We start from the raw sequence: 27232 nt of genomic DNA on the forward strand, positions 1-27232 counted from the left end.
GTTGAATTATTTTAGGTTAATTCATAGACTGACTCGGTTCGCGAAAAATTTCAGTTTTTCTAAGCAAGCTTTTGAAGCTGTGAAACGTTGAAACATTTCCATTTATTTCATGGACCGAACGGGTTTGCAAGAAGTTTTTTTCTTAGCATAGAGGTTGCTGTTTTTAAAGGATTCGTTCCAGACTGAAATGAATCTGTAAACGCAAAATTTTGGAAAAAAAAGTGGGCAGGTACTGTCTAAGCCTTAAGTTGAATCGTGTTCATCTCGCTCTGAGTGATTCTAAAAGTACTGATCTAAGCCTTTTTAAATGTTGCGCTCGATAGCCCCTTAAACGATAGCCTTATGCTGAAAACGTGTCATTCATTTAATATATAAGATATGAATCTCAAAACATTTCACGAGTGAATTCTGTAAGCAAAATTGTTCACGGGAGCATAGTCAAGTTCTCGGTTAAAACGCTTTTTCTAGTCACAATGGTGATCAACGCTCAGCAAATGTCAGCAAAGTGTTTACAAAAACGTTCAAAAAGATGCATGCCACATGCGCGTGAACTTTACCGACAATTTCAAACTTCGGATCGAATCAAGACAGTTAATTTTCTCTTTACCTATTCTCGGCTTCTCCTCGTCATTGTCCATAAAAGGGACTGGATCTGAAACAAATTACGATTGCTGTTCACAAAAAAAATACGTATAATCCCGATTTCAAAGTAGAGCCGACAATACACGTGTTCCGTTGATACTGGTCTCTGAATGAGATCTGTTTCACGACACAAAGATAGGAAAAGGTAGCTGCGACAGATATATCATGGAAAAATCATGAAATTCTCACCTCTCATTTTCGACCTATAAAAATATTAGTACTTCAGAAGCAGGTAAAAATTAAACAAAAATCGGTTTTCTTCGGGATATAGAAAGCTGCTCTTAAGTGTTAGTCCACTATACAAACATATTTCAAGGTCATGACATTTTGAGTATGATGTGATAACTTTAAGATTCTCTATTCAGTCGTCCAATCTTGCAATAGTATACTCACTTTGAATGATTTCAGACATCACATTTGGTCTATTAGGCAGGATATTCCTGGAAATTCCTGTCGAAGAAGATTGCGTCACAGGAAGAGCATGGCCGGCATTAGACGAAGACACCGACACTAGATTGTGCCCTGCGGTTTGTGAAGAGTTGGTACTATTCATATTGGCCATCATTTTGTTTCTGGCTGGAGTGGAGAGAATCATGCTGTTCATCCTGATGATATCCGAGGATCCGGTCACTTGGTGCGGGTTTACATTCTGAAAAAAAAAACGATATCAGAGTGAAACCTGAAATGATTAAGCGATCATATCTTTTACAACAAGAAAAATAATTTTGTCGATGAACTGCAGCGTAACCTCTCATTACACAATTCTCCGCTAATAAGCATCTTAAAACGCTCAAATTAAACAAACAAGTTAGAACTTTGACAACTAGAGTTTTCGGTAAGTTGGTGTAGTCCCTTTTACTGTTTAACTGTCTAAAATGAGTTGACTATGGTCAAGTCTCAATCAACTCAAGTTGGAGTTGGAGTTTTAGAGCAACAATTTTCAACAGATGATGAAAGAGACATTATGATAGACTCACGAGGTCCCTGAGGATGGGTAGTCCTGCAGTGGGTCCCATGTGAGACACGTGGGAGAAGTTGGTCGGCCCCGAGATCAGTTTACTCTTCTTGTCCTCGTCTAGATTCTTTAAGCTAAACCAAACAAATCGAATTAGCTCATAACTATTGCTCACTTGCGATACAAAAAACATATGCTATATGAAATTACATTTGAAAAAAATCACTAATTGAAAAACCGCAATATATTTCCTATTTTCAATTTTTTTCTAGACGAACATCAATCAATCTAATCTCTATTGCACTTTGAAATCATGAAAGCTCATTAGACAAACTCAAAATATAGTTGATGGAATCATTTCAGAAAAATTTTATGTATTTATAAAATGATAAGTGAAATGAAATCGAAAATGAAAAGCAAAAATAATAAAATAAGTACAAAAAAGTAAAATAAAAAGTATTTATATCGAAGAATTTTTTTTTAATTCACAAGAACTGTAGGACAAAACTTCTTGAAAATTATTTACCCGCACCATATGAGCAAACAATCAAAATGATTTCAATTATAGCTAGATGGTTTCAATCAGTTCATGTGAAAACTTAGATGACAAAAAATTAGCCGACAAACTTTAGCTTGACTATTGAAACTTGCGGACGACTTGAGAAAATTTCTAATTTCCAAAAAGAAAGACTTCAGGCCTATTGGAATCATAGCCCTTTTTCGTCCCAAACATTTCATGCACATGTTTGGGACGAAAAAGGGCTATGATTCCAGTGTGCCTGAAGTCTTTCTTGTAGGAAATTAAAAATTTTCAAGTCGTCCGCAAGTTTCAATAGTCAAGCTATAGTTTGTCGGCTAATTTTTTGTCATCTAAGCGTCTCTACGCTAAGTGACTAAAGGTAATAGCAGCAACTTGAGAGGCTAATAAAATGAACCGTTGAATTGTTTGAAAAAAAAATACGGAAAAAGGTTTATCACTAAGGTAAATATACAAACCGCCACATAACCTTGCATATTAATCCTCAGAAAACTCAATATTTTCATGATATTTAAATAAAGTGTTTTCACAGAGTGATTTCTTTCCCCTCATCATTGAAATAGTCAAAGGACTGATGTAACTTAAACTGTCTACTACATTTTTCGTTTATTTGATAAGTTTTGTAGATAATTTATTTTATCACACGAAAGAAAACTCACGCTCTGGCAAGTTGTTCTCTCTCATCGTCTTTAGTTTTGGTGAACGAAAACCTTCTTCTGCTCTTCGCGCTACTAGATCCCCCTCCGTTGATGGACCCAGTCGAAGTAAAAGACTTTCCCAGACCCGCAGATGTTATGAACACTTCTTCAGCACCTAGAAAAAAATCATTCAGAATCATTTTCATAAAAGGATAATATTATAGATATTAGATGACGTATAGAGAAATAAGCATAGCCAGAAGACAGTTGGAAAAAGGTCAATTAATTCAAAAAAAGACTGAAAAAAAATTTATGTATCAACTTAAAGCTCTTTGAATTTCCAGAATGTTTTATGATAGGCAATTTAAGGAAACTGGATCAATAGATAATTTCTTTATTCCGTGAAGAAAACCTAAAATTAAAATCCACATTTGAAAGAAAAAGTCATTTATATATCAAGCCTTCCATTTTGCAAAAGAATTTAGAGAGCGCATAATAAAGAAATCAAAACGCAATCCGCAAATAATCAAATTTGGGTCTGAAACAGTGTTGGGCCTGAAACATTTTTCCGGAAAAAACATTAACTTGTTTTCACGTCGCTGATTGACCTTCAATAGCATGCTTACCATGTTTAGACTTGTTGTGTAAATACACAATTTTGGGAACATCTCCCCCACAGAGAACCAGTTTCCCGTCACTTGTCAAAGGTGTGCTCTGAAAAAATTGTCAATATTATTTTCATAGAAAATAACGTCAACAGCAAATTCAACCAAATTCACCATAACACCACGATAAATAACTAAAACTGGCAAAATTCTGCTACTCCAGATTTGAATGTAATTTAAATGTAATGAGTTTCACTTTTTTAGATGCAAAAACTTCCATATGAGAACAAAGGTAGTTTAGCAAGCAGCATAGATTGTTCCGACCATATTTTAAAAAACTACAAACAAAGATTTTTTCAAATTGAGTGTTTTTTTTCTTTTTGGTGTGATGAGAGAACCTAGTTGAAAGCTTAGAATTTTGATACTAAAAGTAATTTAGGTACACTTGACATCAGTTTTCCATCAAATAAACATGAAAAAAAAAATCAAAAACACTTAGAACATTTTTCTTTCGTCCTTAAAATTATATTCCCAAGGCACTGAAAGAATTTGCAAACTTCACTTGAGTAATACTGAGTAATATTTATTTTTTCAAGTTAAGTTTATAGCCGAAAACCATAAGCACATTTCAAATTTGAGGAAAAATCTTTATTCGCTCGAAATAAGACAAAATCTAAAAATTTCAACCGATTTTTCTCGACACTGGAAAAAATACTGTCTTTGGGACACTGGCTTTAATATGTTATACCAATCCAATAACTGTGGTACCTGATTTTTCTTGGGAAACAAGAAAGAAAAACAAGGATAGCCCGTTTTTGTGCAAACAGCACAGAATGTTCCAACCAGGGTGACCACTTTTATGAGAGAAAAATAGTGACTATGACAATTTTCGAATTTTTCGTCGACCTTTTTTTAATGTCGACCAAAATAAATTTTCAAACTCTGCCAAAGCACTAAAAAGTCCGTTTTGGCCAAAATTTCTTCGCCGCAGGCATAATTTTGAATAAACAGGCTGAAAAAGTCGTTTTTAGGCACTTTTTAAAATTTGAAAAAAATTGCATTTTTTCGGCGCGCGCCTCCCCCTCAATATTAGTATATATTGGCGCCAAAAGCACACTTAGAAAATTTTTAGGGTCTGCAACCACAAATGGGAAATGGATATCTCAAAATAAAACAAAGGAGGACTAAATAAAACAAAATTTAGGGTCCGTCACCAAAAACCGTTGTAAATAGTGACTTTTAGTGACCATTGAAAAAATAGTGACCAATAGTGTTGGTCACTAAAATAGTGACCAAGTGGTCACCCTGGTTCAAACCATATTCATTTGAAAAAAATAATAATATTTTTTTTTCTTTCGTTTCTTCAATATTGGTCGTTTTTAGTGCGTAGGGTGTTTTGAGAACTATACAATCGAACATAAAATATGTGAATTAGTCATAATCGGCAATACTTGTATTCAAAAATTGAATTACAAACCAAAAAATGGAAAAAAAAATATATTTTATTTAATTTCCAATTTTTTTTCTTATGTTTCGCACACAATATTTTAAATTGTTTTTCAAAACTTTTTTTGCCAATTAAGCGCTAAATAATACATCAACAACGGGGAACTAGTTTTCTTTATAGTAACTTCAAGAATTTTCGAGCAAGTAACGCGATCGATTAGACTAAAAGTCTAGAAAAATAGTAAATTTCCATATAACGAGCTCCCAGTCCGTTGGTAATTTGTGGTACCTGATTTTGCGTGGAAAAAAACTAAAACCTACCCAAATTCAAAGTTTCTCCCTATTTTCAACGGTCGGAACAAAAACTAAAAAAACCCGAATACAATGTTCCAATTTAATTTCAATGGTCCAACAAAAACCTCTGGGATACCTTTTTGAGAGGTATGGTCTGCAACCAGTTCATGGTGTGCACATCAAATACATCGACAGACTGGGGACTGAAGCTGATGACATGATCAGGGGGAGAGAAAACCACGTGAGAAGGCTGGATGGGCCATTGCAAGTCCTCGGCAAAACATCTGTTGCCCCTGTTGTCCACGACAAGTCCAGATCCTGGAGCAATCATTTTCAAATTATCCCAAGTCATCCCATAAGCCAGATTTTCAAAGTAATCTTCACAGCGCAGTTTGGTCATCAAATTTTGAAGTAGAATTGAGAAAGCTAGGTCTAAACCCATTATTAGTTACAGAGCTTTAGGCTTCTTATTCGACATTATCATCCCTGCCTTATGCTCTTGTTCACTGATTTTCATGTTTGAACAAAAGCACTAACTTGCACTATCTCACACAAACAAAGCAAGAAACATACTTGAGAAGCACAAGAAGTATGTGTTTTCTGAGGTTGCATGTCCTGCCAGAGCATCCAGTTGACTCTTCACCAGGAAGCCCAAACTACGATCTGTAGGATTCACGAGAACTAAACACACAGGCTCAAACTGATTCAGAGTCTGACATCGAACGCATTAAAAAAATCAAAAATTAAACGTGCGACCAAACTAATCGTAGCTTCGTTATAAGCATCTGAAAATCAGACCAAAATCAGGGCATATACTAACTTTCTGGTGTCATCATTTTGTCATTCAGATTCATAGTCGCGAATCCACTCGGATAACCACATAGCACTTTTCCAGAATCCAGCAACCTCATCCATTGAACATTACCCGGCAACACAGTCAGTTTACTAGGAGTCAACTTAGTGCCGGCTAGTGTTTTTGCCGACACTTCTAAAGTGTAGACATTGTTTTTAACAGCAAAGCAGAGTAGATTAGCCCCACTTTGACCTGTGGTCGGGTGGGGAGGTAGTTGTCCCATTGTGAAGAGAGAGCAGTTTTTAGAGTCTGGTATCTTGATCACGTCTAGTTCGTGGCCGTCCAAGACTGAGGTAGGGAACAGTTTGAGTTGCTTCGTCTTTCCTAAAATTGTCAAAGTTTTTGAAATCCTTATTTTAGCAATTTCTTTTTTCTTAAGTAAGTGAACCTCATTTTTCACTTTTCGCCAGATTATTATTAATCAGTAAGCAATAATACAAAGTTCTTCTATTTATTAAATATAGGACCAATCGTATCACCAATTATGCCATAAAAGTGTTTTAGCATTGTGTTTGCACATAGCAATAGATTGGACATAAATCGAAGTATGCACCCGAGAGGATGACGAAAGAGTCTGGCATGCTGTGGAGGGAGTCACTCTGGCTCTTGATGATCTCCACCTGAACCACTTTCTTCGAGTCACCCAGTTTGCAGATGGCTGAAACGAAACTCCCTTAAAAACATGCAAGTACACAGTACAAAAAAATACGAAGACTAATTCAAAACCACGTGCTTCGATGTCCTTGCTGTGATCTGAAGGGAAAATCAAGGAACTAGATCGTAGAACAAAATAAACTCGTAAATCGAATACTCGCTTGAGACAAACACATCATTAAGGCCCCAACCCCATCACCAACTAGAGACTGGTAGCAAAACTTTTTTCCATGGAACCGCGACATCAGGATAACAGATCAATACTGCGACCAATTCTTCAAAAATTCACACTTGCCATTTGACACAGAAATTATAATTTAGGGCTAACACGGAGAAGAAAGGTCAAGCGCAAAATATGTGGAAAACAACACTTAGTTAGTTACCTTTCATGCCTGAAATATTCACACCGAATATCGTACAATAAAGGAAGAATAATCAGATGCAACAGAGTATCATATAGTATTCATGGTGATACTCACTGTCTTTAAGAAGATTGACACAGAACAAACCCTCTTCGGCCCCAATGGCAATTCGATTCGGATCTGAAAAAAAAGTCACACCTGTTTTGGAAACTCGGCAATATGACTAATTATGAAATTAAAATTTCAGAACCACTTTAAGATTTACCTATTAGAGTTGCGCAAGATGCAAACTTCAGGAGAGACAATGAGTTATCCAACACCTCTTTGGCTTCCAAAACCTTAGAACAGTCAGTCAATTAAACTGAAACTCTTTCGCTTCTCCTTGTCGATTCATAAATACTTCTATCAATCACTCTCCAAGCAACTGTTGATCATTCGGATGTTTTTCCTTGATAATTTGCATGTTCTACACATCTGAGAAAATACTCTGAACTCTTACCGGTGGTGCGAGTAGATTGTGTTTGTTTAACAAAGAGTACAACTCCCTCAGAGCCGCAATCCACTTGTTGCACTTCTCTTCGCTGTCACACAGGCAGAGCACAGTGTGTTTGGTGAGGGTGGGGGCTCTGGTGCTGCTGCCACAGATCTTGAAGATACACGGCAGGTCTTTCCTGCTCGCATGGATCACGTCATTCTGGGTCACTGAACTCACAGAAAAGTTCTCGTCTCTAAAACCACAAATACGTTTCCAAAACCGAATTCAAAAAACCTTTCTTTGGCATTGCCAAAAAACTCATAAAATATCCCCTCAAATTGATCTCCACGAAATTAGAAGAAGTTAGCGCCAACAAAAACCTCAAAATTTCTAAATTTGTTTTACAAACTTGCAGATTTATTATTTGCGCTCTGACTGAAATCAAACTGAAATAAACAAAACTTACTTCATATCAATACATTCTGTGATCTTCAGAGTCTTCCTGACTGATCCACTCGAACCCTGACTGCTATTTGAGCCACTGGAACTGTTCGACAGACTCTTCCCGCCATTCTCGACACAATCGAACAAAAAGAACTTGTAGTCGCACGTCACCGCATACTGTCGCACCCATCCCTTCTTAACCCCGCCCCCACTTCTTGGAATCTTCACGTATCCCTCGTAGGCAGTTCCAATTCCCGTCTGCGGATCAATCCCTAGATGTGACTTCATTTGTTCCGCTGGCATCGGGCAAATACTGTGCTGCAAACTCTCTACGCATCTTGGATGACACATAAAAGAGCACGAGGTGCATTTGACAGCTTGTCGCGCTAGTCCCAGCATAAGAGACATACAATGACAACATTTGGTGGGTTCCAATAACGTGTGACCTTCAAACTTGTGCTGTGTTTGACTAGTCACACTTCTCGGAGAGTGCATCATCATGTGATTTGTCATCGTTGATCCTCCTGTAGGTGAAGAAACTGATCGATTTGTCGAAAAAGGTCTGTTGCTGCCGTGTTGGCTAGATTGAAATTGTGCAGATTCGATTGGAGTTAAACTCGATTGAGAGTCGGATGCATTGGTATTGACCGATAACTGATGTTGCGACATTAGAGGAACTTTCGCTGGAATCGGTGGGGCTCCTGGGTGCGATACATCAGCAACCGGTGACATTGATTGTCGATGATTCATAGATTCAGCATCTTCATTATCCCTAACAGGTGTTTGCATTCTAGGCGAGTAATCAACTGCTCCGACAGCTGATGATGTTTCGGGATATTTTTGTCCCAAAGCTGCCATTGGGTCATTAAGAAAATGAAGAAATGACATATCGGATACGTTCCGCGACACTGTCCCACAGGTGTTGATTGTTAAATATCCATTGTCGACACCGTTTAGAGCATCTCTCATATCGTTTTCTGGGTCGGTCGAAAACTCGTTGTTATTGTTACAGTAATTCATGTGCTCGCGGAGAATGTCTAGCTCTCGTTCATAATCGTCTAGTTTCTCTTCCAAAGTCATGACCTTAAATTAACGGAATACATTGAAATTGATTTGTGTCATCAAGATGATTTTCAACTAAGACTGAACTAGTGATTCATTTCATCTGCTCGTACTTGTATTGTTCGCTAAGTTCAAAGTCATAGATAGCACTGTAGTAGTAATACATAAAGCAGTCGTATCACCGAATATTAAACAGCTAATTTGCTTCTAAGCGGTAATTAGTAAGAAGATTTGTTATAGGTTTTCAAATTACTCCGCGATGTGACTCAAACTAGGCTATTAATTCAGAAGTTAACTCCAGGACCTCAATGTAACTATTTGTTTATTCGAACCACCATCGTAGTAAGAGATTGCACAAGTCATCTGCTTAGTCTATAAAATAACTTCAGCTAGCGATGTAAATCTTAATTGTCAACATACGGGACTGTATTTTTTCACCTAAATGGGCAAGAAACATGCGTTTTATGGTCACTACGGAATTTCTAAGAAATCAATTTAGTCTGACTAGCAAACATTTCAGATCGCTTTCATTTGACACCGAGAGAGTTCCGTAATAATGTGTTATGTATTTATAATCAATACTGAAAATGATTAATTAGTGACGTTCACTGACGCTTTTTTTTGTGTTTGTGAATTGTGATTTTAAAAACTAGCTTTCGTAATCTTTTATTAACTATTACGGTTTTTGACTGTCCGCTTTTTGCAACAAGAAGTCGACTGTGATTCATAATACACGTTGCGTAAAAATTATTATGCGTCGGATGTGTTGGAACAGATAAAAGATTAACTTTTGATCATATAGAGAATTGAATAAAACTGTATTGCATGGGCTAATCAGTTTTGGATCGACAATGCTTTGACATCTATTTTAAAATCTTCAATGTTCACTAAATTGCAGAAATTGATAAATTTGAAATTTTTCCAAGAAAAAAAAGGTTGTCAAGGTCTGAAAAAACAAACAAAAAAACATTGGACAGACTTAACAAATTTTTATCTAGCTCTTGAATATTTTTTTATCTATCATTCCAAAAAGTGTACTTAAACCAGTAGCGGGCTATGGGGCGACCGCCTCCCCCCCCCCCTCAAATCGTTTTGCTAAATTTTCCCAAAGGTCCATTTTTGGCTGGCCAACTCCAAAAATCTTCTAAAGGCGCCTTTGGCGCCAACATAACTAAACTTGAGGGGCGAGCGCGCGCGCCGAAACATCGCAATTTTGTAGTAATTTTTTAAAAAGTTTTTGTTTAAACTTGCCTGCTGCTCCAAAAAATTTTGACTGTTCTTTTAGTATTTTCGGAGAGCTCGCAAAATCAAATTAGTCGACCTAAAAAAGGTTGATAAAATTTTTTGAAAAACCTCCCCCTGACTTAAACCTTACTATGATACCTACTTAGAAAAAAAAGCAATTGAGCAGTCAAATTTGGAGGCAAAATTTGCAACTCCTGAGAATAGTATGACAGCACCCCAACTTCAGGGTTGGGAATTTCAAATGTGATATCTTTTAAATTTAAGTTCTTTGAAAATTTTGAAAAAAAAAAATCACTAAAAAATACTATATCTCGGAAACTGAAAAGGGTTTGAGCCGTCACATTTTGAGGCAAGATTTGCAGCCACTGACAGCAGTTTTGAAAATTTCAAACTTAGCTTTTTAAAAATCACAAAAATTGTCGTATCTTGTAACTAAAAGGATTTGGGTATACATAATTGGAGGCACAATTCACAACCGCGGGGGAAACCTGACAGCAATCCATTATTAGGTTGCTAACTTCAAACATGATGAAATAAACACTGAATCCAGAAACGACGATCAAAAAAGTTTCTTATGCATTGCAATGTACGATTTCACCCTCAACTTTTCCTTTGATCTATGGTTGGTCCTTTTGATTTCATTAAAAACTTCTAACACTATCGATTATCCACCTTGCCAATTTTCTCTTATGGCTTGATAACTTAATTCTATCTTCAGAGCTGGCAGTGCAATTGAAAACTTCTTTCAACCTTATTCACTTGGCTGCTTCATTTTCAACTTATTAGTCCCTCCGTACTTTACCTGTTGACTTTCTGTTTATGCTTGTTGAAGCTTATGATTTTTGTTCCGACCATTTTCGAAGAGTGGTACAAAATTAGCACGCAGAGCCCTTTTTTGACTTTTTTTTCCACAAGCAGAGCTCATACGGGGGTCAAGTGTAATATCAAATTGAAGCCGGATAGGTCGTGACTAAAAAAATTAGAAAAACAGTTCCACATATTTTCAATTTTCCGACTAAATAAGCCAAACATTGCAGAAAGGCTGACCTCCTCAATAACTTCTTCGACAAAATTATCATTAAAAAAACTGTTAAGTCTCATTATTGCGCTTTCATCTGATACAAAACAAGACAGCCGCTAAGTCGGAAACAAAATCGGAAAAAAAATCGAGAAAAAAACTAGATCTATCAGAATGAATAAGAATAATTTTGAACCAAAAACATGCCACGACAGTAGAATGTGAAATAAGCATCGGAAGAAAACTTACCAAGCGGTAACAAAGCCGAAAACAGCTAAGCACACCCTAGAAACATACACATCTACAAACAAATTTTTAGACGCAATATGAGACCATTAAGCTGATAAAATATAGTTCGAACATATCAAGCCGAGAAAAAAAGTAAAAGAACAAAATTGTTGTCATGGAAAACTTGAACTTTCATTTCTTTTAAGACTTAAGCAATTTGTTCAATGCAGAGATGAGCAAAGAAATTCTGTTTCGATGCAAACAACTCAAAATAAGGCCAATAAGACCGTTTGCAAAAAAAACAGGTTCTGTAAGATACAAACCCAGGACCTTTGACACAAGAATAAACTTATACCTAATCGCAAGGTTGAACATAGCCAACATACAGTTGGAAAAGAGTCCGCGAACGCAAGTAAAAAAAATACTGACTTAAATTTCAAAAAAATCTCAACTTTCCAATTTCAAAAAAAAAGATGCCCTTAAAGCTCTTTGATTTTCTGGAACAAGTTATTATTGGCACTTTTTTGATAAAATTAACCCAATGTGAGAAAACTGGATCAATAGTTAAAACTTTTTTTCGCTGGGTAATCTTGCAATTAAATTCCATTTGCGAAATTAGTCATCATGGGTTTCAAAAGACTAGCCTCATTCTCGAAAAATATTTAAAACCGACTTGAGTGAAAGTGAGTTTGTTGGATTCTTTTTGAAATGTTCAAACCAGACAAATCAATGTTTCAGTTCATTTATAAAAAGATATCAATCTAACATGACCTGTTTTTTAAATATCAAAAAAGATGGCCTTAGGGCTCTTTGAATTTCTGGAACAATTTTTGATTAATACTTTTTTGTTTAAATTGACCAAATTTGAGAAACTGGATCAATAGGTAAAACTTTTATTTCGCTGGGAAATCTGATAATTTATTTCCATTTATGGAAATAAAAAGTTGATCACGTTTTTCTTGACCTTTAAATTTTTGCTGTTCAACGGTGGAGTTTGCCTTTCTTTCAACAAAGTAAATGAAGTAAACTTAGAAAAAACTACAAGTCAAACAGCGAAAAATCAAAATTGAGCGTCAACAAATTTTATGAACTTTTCCTGAAAAAATCACCAAGGCCTAGTTAGTGGTAAATGAATTCTCACTAAGAGGCAAATTAATATAAAATCTTCCACCTTAAGCCACTGCATCCCTTCGTACACAAAGAAACGAGTTTTATGCTGAAAATAACCATTATTACAATAATTCCGGTGAAAAGAAAAACATTTCGATCTTGGGGAAAGCAAACATGCATCACAGGCGATGCAAAAGTATACGTCAAATTTCAAAAGACTAGCCTCATTCTCGAAAAATATTTAAAACCGACTTGAGTGAAAGTGAGTTTGTTGGATTCTTTTTGAAATGTTCAAACCAGACAGATAAATGTTTTGGTTCATTTATAAAATGATATCTATCTAACATGACCTGTTTTTTAAATATCAAAAAAGATGGCCTTAGGGCTTTTTGAATTTCTGGAACAATTTTTGATTGACACTTTTTTTGTTAAAACTAACCCGATTTGAGAAAAATGGATCAAAAAGGTAAAACTTTTATTTCGCTGGGAAATCTGATAAATAATTTCCATTTTCAAAATTAGAATTTGATCAAGTTTTTCGTGAGCTTCACAATTTTGCTGTTCGATACTGGAGTTTGCCTTCCTTTTAACAATAGAAATGCACCGAAATTAAAAAGAAATCAAAAGTCAATCTGCGAAACAGTATTAAATCTTCCACCTTAAGCCACTGCATCCCTTCGTACACAAAGAAACGAGAGTCACGAAAAATCAAAACCACGAAAAATCAAAATTGAGCGTGAAAAAAATTAAGACTTTCCTGAAACATAAAAAAAATCAGACCTATATAAGTCTTCACTACGTTCAGTCCTCTTAAAAACCAAAAATCAAACCGCGAAAGATAAAACTTGAGCAAAACAAATGGTCTAAAAAACCACACGACCCAAACTTAAACAGACGGTATTCAGTTTGACCAATTAATATTTATATTTATAATACCGCGTACCTTCTCTCTAGCTTCGTTCAGTTCTCTTGTCACCTCCTCCTTGGCTTTTATCTCGTGATCTAATGATGATGTCAGCTGTAAAAGCTCCTTTTTATCCACTTTATTGTTCCTTCTCTGCTGCCACGTGATATCATCTCCCCCTCCTGCTCTCTTGTTCGGCGTGGTTGCACCAACTAGAACTGTTTGTTTCAGTTGGTCCATGTCGTCTTTCAAAAGTCGTGTGAGGTCTTCCAGGTATTGCCGAGATTCTTTCTCGTCATTTACCCTAAAATTTTCAGAAATAACAATCTTGACTTCTTAATGATTCAATGACGCTGGGGAAAAATTATGCAGAGCTTATTTTAGCTAAAAAAATTAATTTGATTTTAATATAAATCCAAAAAAAAAATAAAAAAAAGAAACGTCTTTGATTAAGAAACGACAAATTTTCGCACCATCGCGCAATGCTCTCCACGTCCTTATCAAACTCTTCTTCGACTGACACTTTCTGATTGAGTTTCTTGTTTTCTGCCTCGAAGTTCGAACAAGTCTCCATCAGGGACTTTATCTGAATCTCATATTTGTCCACCTAGAACAAATATACACAACGTTTGAAAGAACTTTGTCAGGAAAAGACACTTAGCGATGAAATTGAATGTGGAATACTTGAATTATGATAATTGTCATCTATCTTCTGGCGACTTGAACTCGATTATTTCGACGCGGAAGACATGGTATATGATAAAAAAAAATCATCTATCTAATTCCTTTATTTCGACGCGAAAGGCACAACACAACGCGCACGGCTTAGATTCATTTTAAAAAACTTCGTATTGACATTGCTGTATAACTATATCAGTTTACCTGGTGCAGTAGCTGTGACTTGTCAGATTGCAGTCTGGACAGACGTGTTTCACGGTCTACCAGTTGCTCCCTAGTGGAGTCCAGGTTGTGCTTCAGAAGCAACAAGTCTTTCTTCAGGTCAGCTCGACTGCTCTCACTTTCAGAAAGCTCAGCGCTTACTTCCTAAAAGGGTGAATGATTGCGAGGGCTGAAAATACTGTTTATTGCCGGTTAATGCGTCGATGTGAAGGTTTTGTTGAGGACCAAAAACATCGAACGTCAAAAACATCAATCGAAAACATCGAAAAAGTACACCTTTTTGTCTTCATGCGAAACTCTAATCATTCGGTCCGATTAAATATGAGCTACCAAAATCCTCTAAAGATAGCCAACAAATTATTCAAAGATAGCCAACAAATTATTGAAAAAATAACAATGAACTCTAAAAAAATAACAAAGGAACTAAAAAAACCAATTGACTTTTTTAAAAATATATTAAAAAATTTTAACTCACTTTCGAACCTTTCATTCAAATTTCTTTTTTGCGCCATTTGCAATTTCGTAATTGGAGAGCACAATTTGCCTACTTATCAGCAAATTAACATGAAATCCATGTCAAGTCCCCGAAATTCAAATGATTTGAACTGAACTACAAATGAAATCAAAAGTCAAACCGCAAAAAAATCAAATTTGATAAGAACAAGTTTTAATACATTTTCCTGAGAAAAAAAAAACAAAAACAATAATGCGACCTAATAGGTGTCTTCACTAAAAAAATCAGACAACAGACAAACTGTCTAATTATCACGTTTCAAATCTCACCTCCATTCTGTTTTCCAACTTCTTCATTTCATTGCTATGCTCCTCTGCATTCTGCTCCATCACTTGCTTCAACTTCTGGTTTTCCTGCAAGTACTCGTTCACTCCTGGAGTCCTCTGCATCATTCGCTCCTGCGCAGAGTCCAAGTCTCCCTCTAGACGCTTCACATCTTCCTCGTAAGTCATCCGGAGTCTCTTTTCCCTGTTTAGTTCTAGTTTTGAATCATCCAGCTCGTTTTCAAGCTGAAACGGAACTCAAAGATATTGAGGCTTTTGGGTCCCCATTAAATTAATTTGAATTTTAAAATGAAAGTTTAGATTAATTTAAATTAAAATCAAAGTTTTAAGCTAGAATGTCGGTATTTATTGACATCATGAATTTTTAAAATAAAAGAAACAAAACTGATATTTAGCCAAAATACTTTGCAACGTTAACTTTTGAAGAAAACAGACAGATGTGATACAGAGCTTCGCTCCACTTGCGATACAAAATTATAACCAACTGACAGTTTGTAAACAGTATTGAACGCAATTAAACAGAAAAAAAAACTAATTCGAGTTTTAACGAAAAATTATATGCCCATAAAGCTCCTTGATTTTCAAGTGCAGTTTATGATTAGTGCTTTTTAGACTCAACTTTTACCCAATCAAAAAAGTTTTAATTCCGCTGAGAAATCTGAACATTGAAATCCACTTACGAAACTAGAAGCCGATTGCATTTTTTGGTAATCTGTACACTTATGCTGTTCGATAGTGTAGTTTGCATTCCTTTTAACAATACAAATGAACTGAAAACTCAAAAAAAATTGCCGGAAAAAATCCCCAAGATCTAAATAAGAGTCTTCACTGGGTGCATTAACCTTTAATACATTTCAGAGTCACGGCGTACTAAATTGACTGCAAAACCAAACAACGTAGCCAAAAGACAGTTGTAAAGGAGTCAATGACCTCAATTGAACAAAAAAAAACTGATTTAATTTCTGAAAAAATCTAACTTTCGAATTTCAAAGAACATGGCCAACTGGCAGTTAGAAAAGAGTAATGAACGCAAGAAAACAAAAAAAAAACAGTGACTTTTTTGAAAAAATCTGACCTTTCGTATTTCAAACAATAGATGCCCTATAAGCTTTTTAACTTTCTAGAACACTTCATGACAATCTAAAAATTAAATTCCACTTTCGAAACTAGAAATCGTTCACGGTTTTTCGTGTCAATTCCACGTTATTATTTGGCGAGTGCTATTTACGCAACTTTCAGCAGATGAATTTCAATTAAACTCAGAAAGTGCAAATATACCTAAGTGCAATCATAAAGGCATTAAAATGTATGAATACACATCTGTAGTTATTGGAGCATTTTAAAACTTTTTCCTGAAAAAACGCGAAAAAAAATCACCAAGACCCATTTAAGAGTCTTCACAAAGTTCATTACGCTGAAAAAAACTAAGCGCTTTGAATTTCTAGAACACTGTATGCTTGGCGTTTGTCGATAAAATAAACCCAATTTGAGAAAACTGGATCAATAGGTAAATTTTTTGTTCCACTGGGAAATCTACTAAATTAGACTTTCGAAAATTGAAGACGATCAAGTTTTTTGTAGCCTTTGCACTTCGATAAAGGAGAGTTTGCCTTCCTTTTAACAAAAGAAATTAACTGAACTTAAAAGAAATCAAAATCCAAACCGCGAAAAGTTAAATTAGAGCCTGAAGACAATTTCTGAAGCAAAAAACTCATCGCGACCTATATAAGAGTCTGAACTACGTTCATCGGCTCTAAAAATCATCAAAACCTCTATATCTAAAAATCACTTCGTTTTTTGTCACTTAGAAACGTGAAGCCCAGTGAAAAACTTTAGAATAGAATCTGGCATAAGTAAAATACTTTTCGTCTGTCTGCATTGGCAGTCCTCAGCTGTGTTGACATCTGGTCCACCTTCGCGTTCAGTTCCTCAAGCTCCTCGTCCTTGTCCCTCAACACCCTCATTAGCTTCTGTTTCTCTTTCTGAGCATCACTCAGTCTAAAACACATTACCCTCTCATTGGGCTGACGATACTCATTAAGGAGTCTGTCGTATATGATTATGATTAAGACTTATTCCAAATAGCTTGTATTTCGAGTAGAAAGATTCAACAGATTTCTCCAATATTGTCCTCAAAGTCAACTTAACGGTTGGCTAAAAGGCGCGAACTCAATTATGACCTAATGAAGTTAATTTTTACGGACTTTTGCGTTCTGGTTTTTATTTATAACCCAATTCTTTAGGTGACTTTTACCGTGATTTTGGCAAATGCAATTGAAAAGAAGACACAATGCATAAAATATTGCTCTAATCTAGTACTCACTTGAGTGTCATGTCAGAGTGGTCTTGGCTGGCCAGTTTCTTGGCCTGCAGTGCCTCCCTCAGCTCCTTGCTCTGCTGGCCCATCTGGTTGTACAGATTCTCTAGGTCATCCTTCAACTTCACCTTCTCCTGTCTCAACAGAGTGTTGATTCTCTCGTGGTTCCTCGCCTTGTCCAATGCCGCCGTCAACTCTAAACGTAAAATTGAGATCGTCAGATCAATAAGTCGATCACCTGTCATGATAGTGTCTCGCACCAAGGACGCTTTCTTTTTGGAGCTAGACTTTCATTTAATTCAGCCAAACCAATACTGTTTTAATGGTGATGTCACTGTAGGTTCTAGAAGCAAGCGTAGAGTACCAAAATACTCAAGAACACCTGAGTCTATTTTTTGTCAAAATATAAAAAAAACATGTTCTAAGTATACGGTCAAATTGTAGAAGTGGCTTCAAGAATTGCACTCCCTCTCCAAAATGTATGCAACGATTAATCAATTCTGTCAATATACATAAAGTATCACCAGCTAATGATTGATGTTTTTGAATTTTCATACCTGAGCACTTCTTTTCCAACTTCTCCTTGTCTGCCTTCAAATGTTGCAAATTTGCACCGGAGAAGCCGTTGGTCATATGAGTGTCAACTAAATCTTCTTGAGAACCACTAGTTGTTTCTGTTCCGAGGCGGAGATTTTTGTCATTGAGCTTACTACAAAACAAGACGAGGAGTCTCAAATGATAGGCGGATCTAGGATATTCTTGAGGGCGCGGAGCCCAGATATTTCAAAATGAAATGCCTTCTTATGGTTCAACAAAATTGATTTTCCGCACTTTCTTGAAAAGATTTAAACATTGAAAAGATTTAAAACATTTTATTAATCTAAAGATTTCCCCATCCTAGTAAATTTTTCGAAACAATCGACAGTTTTTTTCAGCCCCCACTCTCCTCAAGTTTGATGGACCTATTTGCGAGACAATACGCAACTGGTTTTTTTTAAAGAAAAATATAGAGAGATCATCTTTCGGCGAGTCGTTTAACTCAGCGGTCGGCGTATTCTTTTTGAAATCAATTAATTGAAAAAAGAATAAATAAAAAAAAATTTTCTTACAAAGTAGATGTGAACGTAAACCCAATGAAGGGCAGACTTTCTCCGGAGAAGACGGAAGGAAGAGTTCTGGACGACAGTGAATTCTAAAATCATTTCAAAATTGTAAGCTTCATTATCTCTTAATAGCTTCTTAAGAACTGTAAAAGTTTAAAATCAGAATGACAGCAAATACAGATTTCCAGATACTAACGATAAAACCCTAAACGTGAAACAGACTTGACTATTAAATATCAAAGCTTTAATTAACTCAACCTTCAGCTAAAACATTCAAAAAAATTCCAAAGCGAAATTCGCATGATGCAGTTTGCTATTCAATGAGTTTTACCAACAACGTCAAAATTTATTCAATTGAGCAGATGATTTCCGAAAAAAAAAATTACTGATTTTAATGAAATTTCTCAACTAAAGTTGAGAAAAATATATCAAAAAGCTTTTGCATTTTCAAAAACATGTTTGATTAACTTTTTTTCGATAAAACTAGCTCAAATTGAGACACAGAGGCGAAACTCCACTTCATAAACAAAACCCACAAAAAGCCAAAATTTAGTTGTAAAAAGAAAAAAAGAAAGAGAAGGACACATGAATTTGAATCGAAGAAGCCAAATGACACCGCGAAAAGTCAAATTTGAGCAAGAGTGTTTTTAAAATCGTGCCTGAATAACAAAAAACATCAACATGACCTCAATGAATGACTTCTGTTCGTTCATTCGCATTTATACAAAGTCAATTCCTGTATTTGTCTTTCAAATTCATTCAATTAAAGAAGAGCACTCTGTCATTTAAGATATCTGATCTGAACCTGTAGTCGTTTGATGTCTGTTTCGTCAATGTCAAAGTTCGAAGTATCTTCGGGTCCTTTGATGTCCGGATGGTAGGGCGGTGCTGCAGTATGAATTGTGTCAAAATCAACTGAGTTTGCAAACCATGGATGTTCTTTTATCTCTCCCAGTCCATTCTTGCCAAATCTCTTCTCTGCTTTGCACAGGAACCTAAAAAAGGGTATATAAACTGAGTAAGTTCAAAACAGTCAAGAAAACAACACGAATTAGCAAATGTCAAAAAGCAGCTCTATGAAGTGAAAAAAGAAGTAGAAATAAGCCTCAAATTAGTAAAAACTTGGCCACGTATCGGATTCGATCCTCCAACCTAAATATTACGAGTCTCGCGCACTACCCACTCAGCCACGGACGCTTACTATTACCCAAACCCAAACCCTAACCCTAACTACAAATAAAGCAGAGAATAGTTCCTATGAAATTTCCAATGCTACAGATCGTGATTTTAGCAAAAGTGCCATCAAAATCCTTACTTCAACAACAGGTCTTTAGCTTCTTCCGAAACTTGAACATCGTCTGGGTACTTGAATGAGTCCTCGTGGTTCATGATTCTCCCATATGTCTCCACTAATGACTCGGCGTAGAAAGGGGTCTCTCCGAACAGCATCTCAAACACCACCACTCCCAGGGACCACCAGTCGCAGCCAGCTCCGTAGCGTCCCATCCCATCTTCTTGTGCCTAACAGTATGCCGACAAGGTAAGAAACGACACAAAAAACGTGCCCAATATAAATCGTACTCCAGTTAGTAGTCGTAAATGTTTCGCAATTCAAAACAATTCATTTATGCTTCCCAAAACGTATCTTGTTTCAAACTTACAAAGAAAAATACAAATGTTTCTTCTGCTTTAAGATTTACTTTTTTATACAACTTTCTTATTCATAGGGCAATGACATACAATGGTATAAATTAGCAGTCCAGTTACTTGCTTCCACATTTCAAATTTCTTTATGAGAACATACCCTTAAAATTTCAGGTGAAATGTAATCTGGCGTCCCAACAGCTACATTGGAATGCACTAAACCATCTTCATGTAGCTTGAGACAGGATCCAAAATCGGCAAGTCTGATGTGACCTGAATTGTGCAACAGAACATTGTCTGGCTTTATATCTCTGTGCGCATAGCCCAATGTGTGCAACGCATGAATTGCCAGGGTCATTTCTGCGGCATAGAAGCGAGCCATGTCTTCAGGAAACTTGTCTTCGTACTTACTCAGCAACGTCAACAGATCTCCGCCGGGATAATAATCCATGATTAAGTACTAAAAAAACAGCACTTAGTTCATTACTTATCAAATAATTAATAAAAACCGGTTAAAGAGCTATTCGCAAACTACGTGAAAACAAAAAAAAAACAGTCAACAGACTGCAGGAAAATTACAAGAGGCGAAGCATAGCTTAGCACCTGCGATGATTCATATCTGCGCTCAATCCAATGTTAATTCATCTTCCATGGATTGAGCCACAGTTTGCTGCATCGCATTTGAGGCGAAGTATAAATTCGCACCAACTGCGATGCAGCGAACTGTGAGCTTTAAAAAATGCCAAAGCTCAAGATAATCTTTAATTAAACCAAGCTACGACTTAAGTGTTAGCGATATGTGTAGAATACTATATCCTAATTTCCAGAAACTTTTCACTCAGAGGCAAATTAATATAACACTCAGAGGCAAATTAATATAAACACTGGAAGCCAGGCTTGATCTGCAACCGCTGCCTACCGGATTCAGTTGTCTTGGCTGATGATATCCCTCCACAGGACTTGACTCATACTGGTAGCGCGCCCGAGCACCAGTCTAGCGGCCTTTCTCAACTAATGGGATATCTAAGAATAGAGAACGTCCCTCCCGATTCCGAGGCTTCCACCTATCTCCGCAAGCTGCTCTCCGCTAAAGTCCCCATACTCAAACATGTCCCGAAAGGAGCAAGAGTCAACTTAGCCTGTCTCTATAGCGAAGTTATCATCGATATCTCCAAACACCCTGACGAAGTTTCCAATTGGCTGAAGCTTAAGAGTATCCCCGCCCACTGTCTGAAGGCGACTGACAGAGGAGGGAAAAAACACCGAACTAACCTCACCAGTTCAGTCAACTCAGCTATAAGATCTTTTTTCCGGCACAGCTGAGGTTCCGGAGCAGCCGAAAAAAAAGGCGAAGCCGAAAAGGGAAACAGAGAGTGGCAATATCCGAGGTATATACGGATAGCTTCACGCAATGACACGATGCCTGAAATTACACTCAAAATTGTAAATGAGATGGAAGAAAAACACCCCCGGCACAAGTTCGCCTATGCTGTTCAGGGAAACAAAGAACAAGAATGTATCACTACTGTGGGTTCTACGGTTCACTCTTGTATAAATTCTTAGCCGGTGGGCCTGATAAATTGAGGCCCAAATTATCAAAGACATGATTGGAATGTGTAACGAAACATCAAACAAACTGATTGAAGACCTGACCGGGCTCACAAATATCATCTTGAGCGGTGGTGTACCGATTGATATCAGACCTTTCTTTTTCGGGGCAAACTTGTTCGCACTCAAAAAAACCTTCTTCCTGCGTTTGGCCCATAGCAGTCGGCAACACACTGCTATGTGTTGCCGATTGGCAGCGAAGTGTGCCGGCAAAGACCACGAACTATTAGAACAAAGAAGATGTTCATATGGATCTACTCAACTGGGCTTCGGCACCAGAAATGGATGTGAGGCGGCAGTCCATGCCACCCGCAAATTCCTATCTTCTCCAGGCAGCGATGAACACGTTCTAGTCAAAATTGATTTCGAAAATGCTTTCAACTCAATCTCAAGGCAACACATGCTGGAGAACATTAGCGAAAAGTACCCTCGCCTGAAAATTTTGCGTTCTCAGCCTATAGACAACCTCCTATCTGTTCTTTGGATCTCATATTCTGAACTCAGATGAAGGAGCTCAACAAGGAGACCCGGAGGGGCCACCCATGTTCTGTGATACGATTAACGACAAGATTCATTCGCTGACTTCTGCTCTTAACTTCTGGTATCTGGAAGATGGGAATCTTGCTGATAAGTTCCGGGTAGTTTTCGAGGACTTGAAACTGGTGATAGAGCGCGCTCGTATGCTTGGCCTGAAAGCTAAGCCTTCGAAATGTGAGCTAACTTTCCTAGGTTCACCGAGTGAAGAGCTCAAACTCAAAATACTGCAACTATTCAACACGATCTGCCCTGCTATACAAAAGACTCCACTGGATGACCTGTGCATCCTTGGTGCAGGCATGGGTGTTGACTGTGTCCTAGACAAATTGACCAAACGTTCTAAAGATCTTGAGCTACTGAGCGAACGCCTGGTCGAAATCGAGGCACACTCGGCGCTTTTTGTTTTGAAAAACTCGTTCAGTATACCGAAATTGAAATTTATGCTCCGCACGTCACCGTGCTTCATGCACCCCGACATACTCTCCAACTATGATTCCATTCTGACCTCAACACTGGAAAAAAAGACCAATGTTCAACTTACAGATTCTTCTCGCATCCAAGCCTGTCTGCCTGTTAAAGTGGGTGGCCTGTGTCTGCCATCTGCGTCATTGCTTGCGACTTCCTTATTTCTATTCTCCGCGAGCTCTTGCGCTGCTTTGTCAGACCAAATCTCCACTTGTACCGGACCAACAGGCGACGAAGAAACTGCTCTGGAACTCTGGGGTGATACTGCACAAGCACTTCCACCAACTAATAGAAGCACCCAAAAGAATTGGACTTGGCCAGTATTCGAGAACCTAAGAACCTCGATGCTTGAGAACTAATCATTGACAGACCACAATAGAATAGAAGCTTACTCTGGAAAGATGGCGGGAAGCTGGCTGCAGGCTCTGCCATCATCCAACTTGGGCTTGAAACTCACAGATATCCAACTCCGCAGCAGTGTGGCACTGCGTTTGGGCGGCAAAGTGTGCGAACCCCACCAATGCCGATGCGGTAAAGAAGTCTCTGAAGATGGCCACCATGGTTTGGCTTGCAAAATGAGCGCCGGCCGTCATACTCGCCACTCGATGTTGAATGACATAGTGAAGAGGGGTCTTGCCAGCGCCAACATACACTCGGTATTAGAACCCCCTGGACTTTGCCGCGCATATCGGAAAAGGCCGGATGGGCTCACGTTTACACCTTGGTCCAGAGGCCAACCCAGGGTATGGGATGCCACGGTCGTGGACGCATTGTGCAGTAGTAGAATTGACTCATTCGAGCCCCTGAAAGCAGCGACTACAGCAGAAGAGACGAAAAGAATGAAATACACTGAAATCATCAACAGAGGATACTTGTTTCAGCCTGTCGCATTCGAAATACAAGGAGGCGCAGGACCAGACACCAAACGTTTTCTTTCTAAGCTCGGCAAGCTGATTCAAGATTCCACCAACGAAGCCCGTGCTTCTGCCTTCCTTAGGCAAAGAATATCAATTTGCATACAGATGTCTAACGCAGCATGTGTCATCGGAACTCTACGCCCTCAAGCTTCTCTCGATGAAGTTTTTATGACCCTCTAATTCTCTGTTACCTTGTATCTCACTTTCTGCGAATTTCTTATCATGTCATTGCCAACATCTGGCCTTTTTATCTGATAGATTTCCCATATGGTGCACTCTTTCACTCCCGGTGCTATCTTGGTTTCATGCTTCAGTTGTTGTTTTGCTATTTGAAATAAATTTTTTAGAAGTATATAACATCTTCCATCTTAAACCACTGGATCCGCTTCGTACACGAACGAAATGAGACAGTTTCATGCTGAAAGCAACAACCTGATTTCGTTTCCTGTCAAAGAAAACAAGTTTTGACCTTGGGGAGCGCAGATGAATCATCGCTTCGCATCACGTGATGCAAAATTTATATCACATTTCAAAAGACAAGCTCAAGTCTCAAAAATTATTTATAAGTGATTTGTGTAAAATATATTGAGTTATTAAAACAGTTATAAAACTGAACTTAAAAAGCAATCAAAAGTCAAACCGAGAATAAGTAAATTTGAGCCTCAACAAATTTTAAGACTTTTCCAATTAAAAAAAAAACAAAAAAAAACATCAACGTGACCTATATCCGAATTGATACGAATAAAAACGAAAATTTGTTCGATAAATAATGGTGCAAGCAAAATCTCAGGACTACAAAGAAGTTTTTCAAAAATCCTTGGAGCCAGACTCACTGCAAGCCAATCAGGAACATTCGAGGCAAACCATATACTCATTGTTTCATTATAACTCAGAATAAAATAGAACAAAGATAGTCGGTTACTGTGCAAGTAGCACAGCATGTTCCGATCAGGAAGATTGAAGGAAATTCAAGTTAAGAAAAATGACAATTTTTCAACACTTTTAAAATTCTTGGCTGGCACATCTGTTATTTTTCAGTATTTTTTTTTATTATTATGCTGTCATATGAAAGAAATGGTTTTATTCGGCTTAATTGATTCATTTTTTCCCTCTTATTTCTAAATTACAAAAGAGGCTCTTTCGTTTAGTTACGGTGACTAATTGAAAAGCATTAACTCTGTATATTAATTATCAAATAACATGTAATAAAACATGGAACGTTATGAACCAATCCAATTACATCATTTTCAGGATAAACGTAGTAATCTTAAAAAATAGATTAGAATCAAAACGAGAAGCAAAACTTGTCTTTTCATAAATGATGATGATTGGAAAAGTGTAAAAGAAAAAAGAATTGGAGAGTTTTACGGAAAGCCGAAAAAGTTCTCAGGAACAACCAGTATCCTAAGGCAGTAGTACAATCGATCATTAGCAAGACTCTTAACAACATCTTATCCAAACGCGCTGAGACTAAACAAAGCTAGTGCAGCTGAAAAGTCAAGCTGTATGCGTTTTGCTTTGGCTCTTCAATACTGTGGTCCAGGCAGTGAGAACTTGGCTCGTAACATCAAGAAAATTATCGGTACTTGCAATATTTATTTCACCACCGAAAAACAGCACTCCTTCGCATAAATCCAAAGTTCCTTTTTCTATACGTAGTAATGTTGTTTATCACATTTCTTGTCGTGGCTGCCCTGCCAGCTATGTCGGAAAAACATTTGCCTCTCAACGAGGATGAAGGAACATGGAAGAGCAGGCATGCCAGTTCAAATTGATTTCACTGAATGCACAAGTTTCTCTGGAGGATGTCAAACTGCTCGAATCGTCCAAGTCTCAATAAGAAAGATGAGTGTCGGAGCCGCGCGCTGACGTATGCCCTCCAGAAGATAATTCTTGAAGATGACTCTTGTTTGACTGTTGATCAGTCTCTCGCTCCTTTATCATTGTTTTTCAAAATCTACTTTTTTACATTCCACTCAACGGTGCTTTGTTTTTAGATTTTTGATGATGGAGTATTTCTCCGTAAAGCTTTTCAAACCACTGATGTTTTGTTCAAGAAAAAAGAATGTTGATTGAAGATTTTGAATGTTTTTCAATATTCAGCATTAGTAATTTCTTTCAAATTTATCCAACTTAAAAAAACGGGATCAACAGATTATTTTTTTATTAGCTAGGAATTCAATAAAATCGTTTTTTTATTAGAAGTCGATCACCTTTTTCAGCTCAATAAAAAAGTTTGCCTTCCTTTTTAAAAAGGGACTGAATTGATCTGAAAGAACTTAGAAGTCAAACCGCGAAAAAAAAAACAATTTGAGCGTAAACAAACTTTGAGACTTTATCCTGAAAATCACTACGACCTATTTAAGTGTCTTCACTGCGTTCATAAATAACAATTCCTGAAAAAACTTAAAAGGGTTGACATATTGTATCCGTCATTGCTCCAGAACTACACGACTCAGAGATAGACCACTGTGCACCAGTACAATCAGTAAAACAGTACAAGCAATTTCCCCGATCATGTTTAAATAGATATATTTCTAATTTTTTGTTGACTTGTTTACTAACTTACCAAATTTATCGTATCTTGAAAAGCAAAATGAAGTTTCGTGATCCATCTCTGATCTCCGAACACCAGAACATCTCGTTCTTCTTTGTAGCACGCCGTCTAAAAATACACACCAGAAAGTTTTCGAAATTAGAACGTGATTTTCTTCATATTGTATACATTGAAAACAAAATTACCTCAGCTCGGCTGATCATTTCGTGCTTGTTCAATGTCTTCATGGCAAAAACTTTTCCAGAAAGCTTATTTTTGCACACAGCAACTTGTCCAAACGCGCCTTGTCCTATTATCTTGACAATGTCAAATTCATCTTTACTGAGTCGATAGTATTTTAACCGGACAGCATAGTCTTTTGCTAACAAAAAATTAAATTTAGTTTTCGTTTTTCGCCACTTAAATTTTTCATCATAATAATTCTAATCGGTCGATTCTTACCCCATTCGAGAAAACTTGAAAACTTTTTATCCTTCTTTTGCGTGGACAGAGAACACTCATCATACAGGGCAATGAACGCATCAGCAAGCGCTTCTAGTCCAACAAAGCTTTCGTTTTGTTGACTGCCTTCGTGAGTTAGAAGTTTTTGAAGTCTATCACCTCTATCCACTTCATTCATAATGATCTGAATTTTCAATGATAAATTAGCCCAACAGCGCTATACTCTGTAAGCAACACATAGTCTATATCTTCTAAACACCAAATTACAAAAGAGGCCCTGTAACATTCGCCCGGAAGATACATATCGACGGATAACAAAAATAAGTCTTAAGACGACTGGCCAGCGTCTAAACAGAGCTTTGCATGTTTTTCACCGTCTCTACCAAGCCAGTACTTTTCGGTGGTCTTTTTTACATCGGGTCGACAAAAACGTCACTGTTCTCCGGCTTCGACCAGAACGCTCAAATTAACT

At 37.2% G+C, this 27232-nt stretch overlaps 1 protein-coding gene across 4 annotated transcripts in view; it reads right to left on the minus strand.

Moving 5' to 3' along the window:
* LOC134842768 (serine/threonine-protein kinase Genghis Khan-like) overlaps nucleotides 1–26940 on the minus strand; it is a 30009-nt gene extending 3069 nt beyond the window's left edge. For 3 of the 4 annotated variants that reach the window (XR_010162546.1, XM_063859247.1, XM_063859246.1), the window contains exons 1-27: nucleotides 26761–26940; nucleotides 26505–26680; nucleotides 26332–26427; nucleotides 20396–20695; nucleotides 19907–20112; nucleotides 19397–19586; nucleotides 18598–18680; nucleotides 18046–18197; nucleotides 17495–17684; nucleotides 17034–17169; nucleotides 15157–15396; nucleotides 14356–14517; nucleotides 13947–14080; nucleotides 13513–13777; nucleotides 7929–8989; nucleotides 7487–7715; nucleotides 7253–7325; nucleotides 7105–7167; nucleotides 6525–6629; nucleotides 5939–6295; nucleotides 5692–5799; nucleotides 5255–5436; nucleotides 3400–3487; nucleotides 2795–2948; nucleotides 1620–1731; nucleotides 1036–1291; nucleotides 608–652 (exon numbers count right to left, since the gene is read on the minus strand). Coding sequence is in view for 3 of the 4 variants with exons in the window: in XM_063859247.1 (XP_063715317.1) it covers nucleotides 608–652; nucleotides 1036–1291; nucleotides 1620–1731; nucleotides 2795–2948; nucleotides 3400–3487; nucleotides 5255–5436; nucleotides 5692–5799; nucleotides 5939–6295; nucleotides 6525–6629; nucleotides 7105–7167; nucleotides 7253–7325; nucleotides 7487–7715; nucleotides 7929–8989; nucleotides 13513–13777; nucleotides 13947–14080; nucleotides 14356–14517; nucleotides 15157–15396; nucleotides 17034–17169; nucleotides 17495–17684; nucleotides 18046–18197; nucleotides 18598–18680; nucleotides 19397–19586; nucleotides 19907–20112; nucleotides 20396–20695; nucleotides 26332–26427; nucleotides 26505–26680; nucleotides 26761–26938 (5341 nt within the window). In the remaining variant the exon portion in view is untranslated. The remainder of the gene's footprint in view (nucleotides 1–607; nucleotides 653–1035; nucleotides 1292–1619; nucleotides 1732–2794; nucleotides 2949–3399; nucleotides 3488–5254; nucleotides 5437–5691; nucleotides 5800–5938; nucleotides 6296–6524; nucleotides 6630–7104; nucleotides 7168–7252; nucleotides 7326–7486; nucleotides 7716–7928; nucleotides 8990–13512; nucleotides 13778–13946; nucleotides 14081–14355; nucleotides 14518–15156; nucleotides 15397–17033; nucleotides 17170–17494; nucleotides 17685–18045; nucleotides 18198–18597; nucleotides 18681–19396; nucleotides 19587–19906; nucleotides 20113–20395; nucleotides 20696–26331; nucleotides 26428–26504; nucleotides 26681–26760) is intronic. The other variant, XM_063859248.1, reaches the window with a different exon arrangement.
* Nucleotides 26941–27232: the final 292 nt, after the last annotated feature.

Source organism: Symsagittifera roscoffensis, chromosome 3 (genome assembly GCF_963678635.1).
Source record: "Symsagittifera roscoffensis chromosome 3, txSymRosc1.1, whole genome shotgun sequence".
Lineage (NCBI taxonomy): Eukaryota > Metazoa > Xenacoelomorpha > Acoela > Convolutidae > Symsagittifera > Symsagittifera roscoffensis.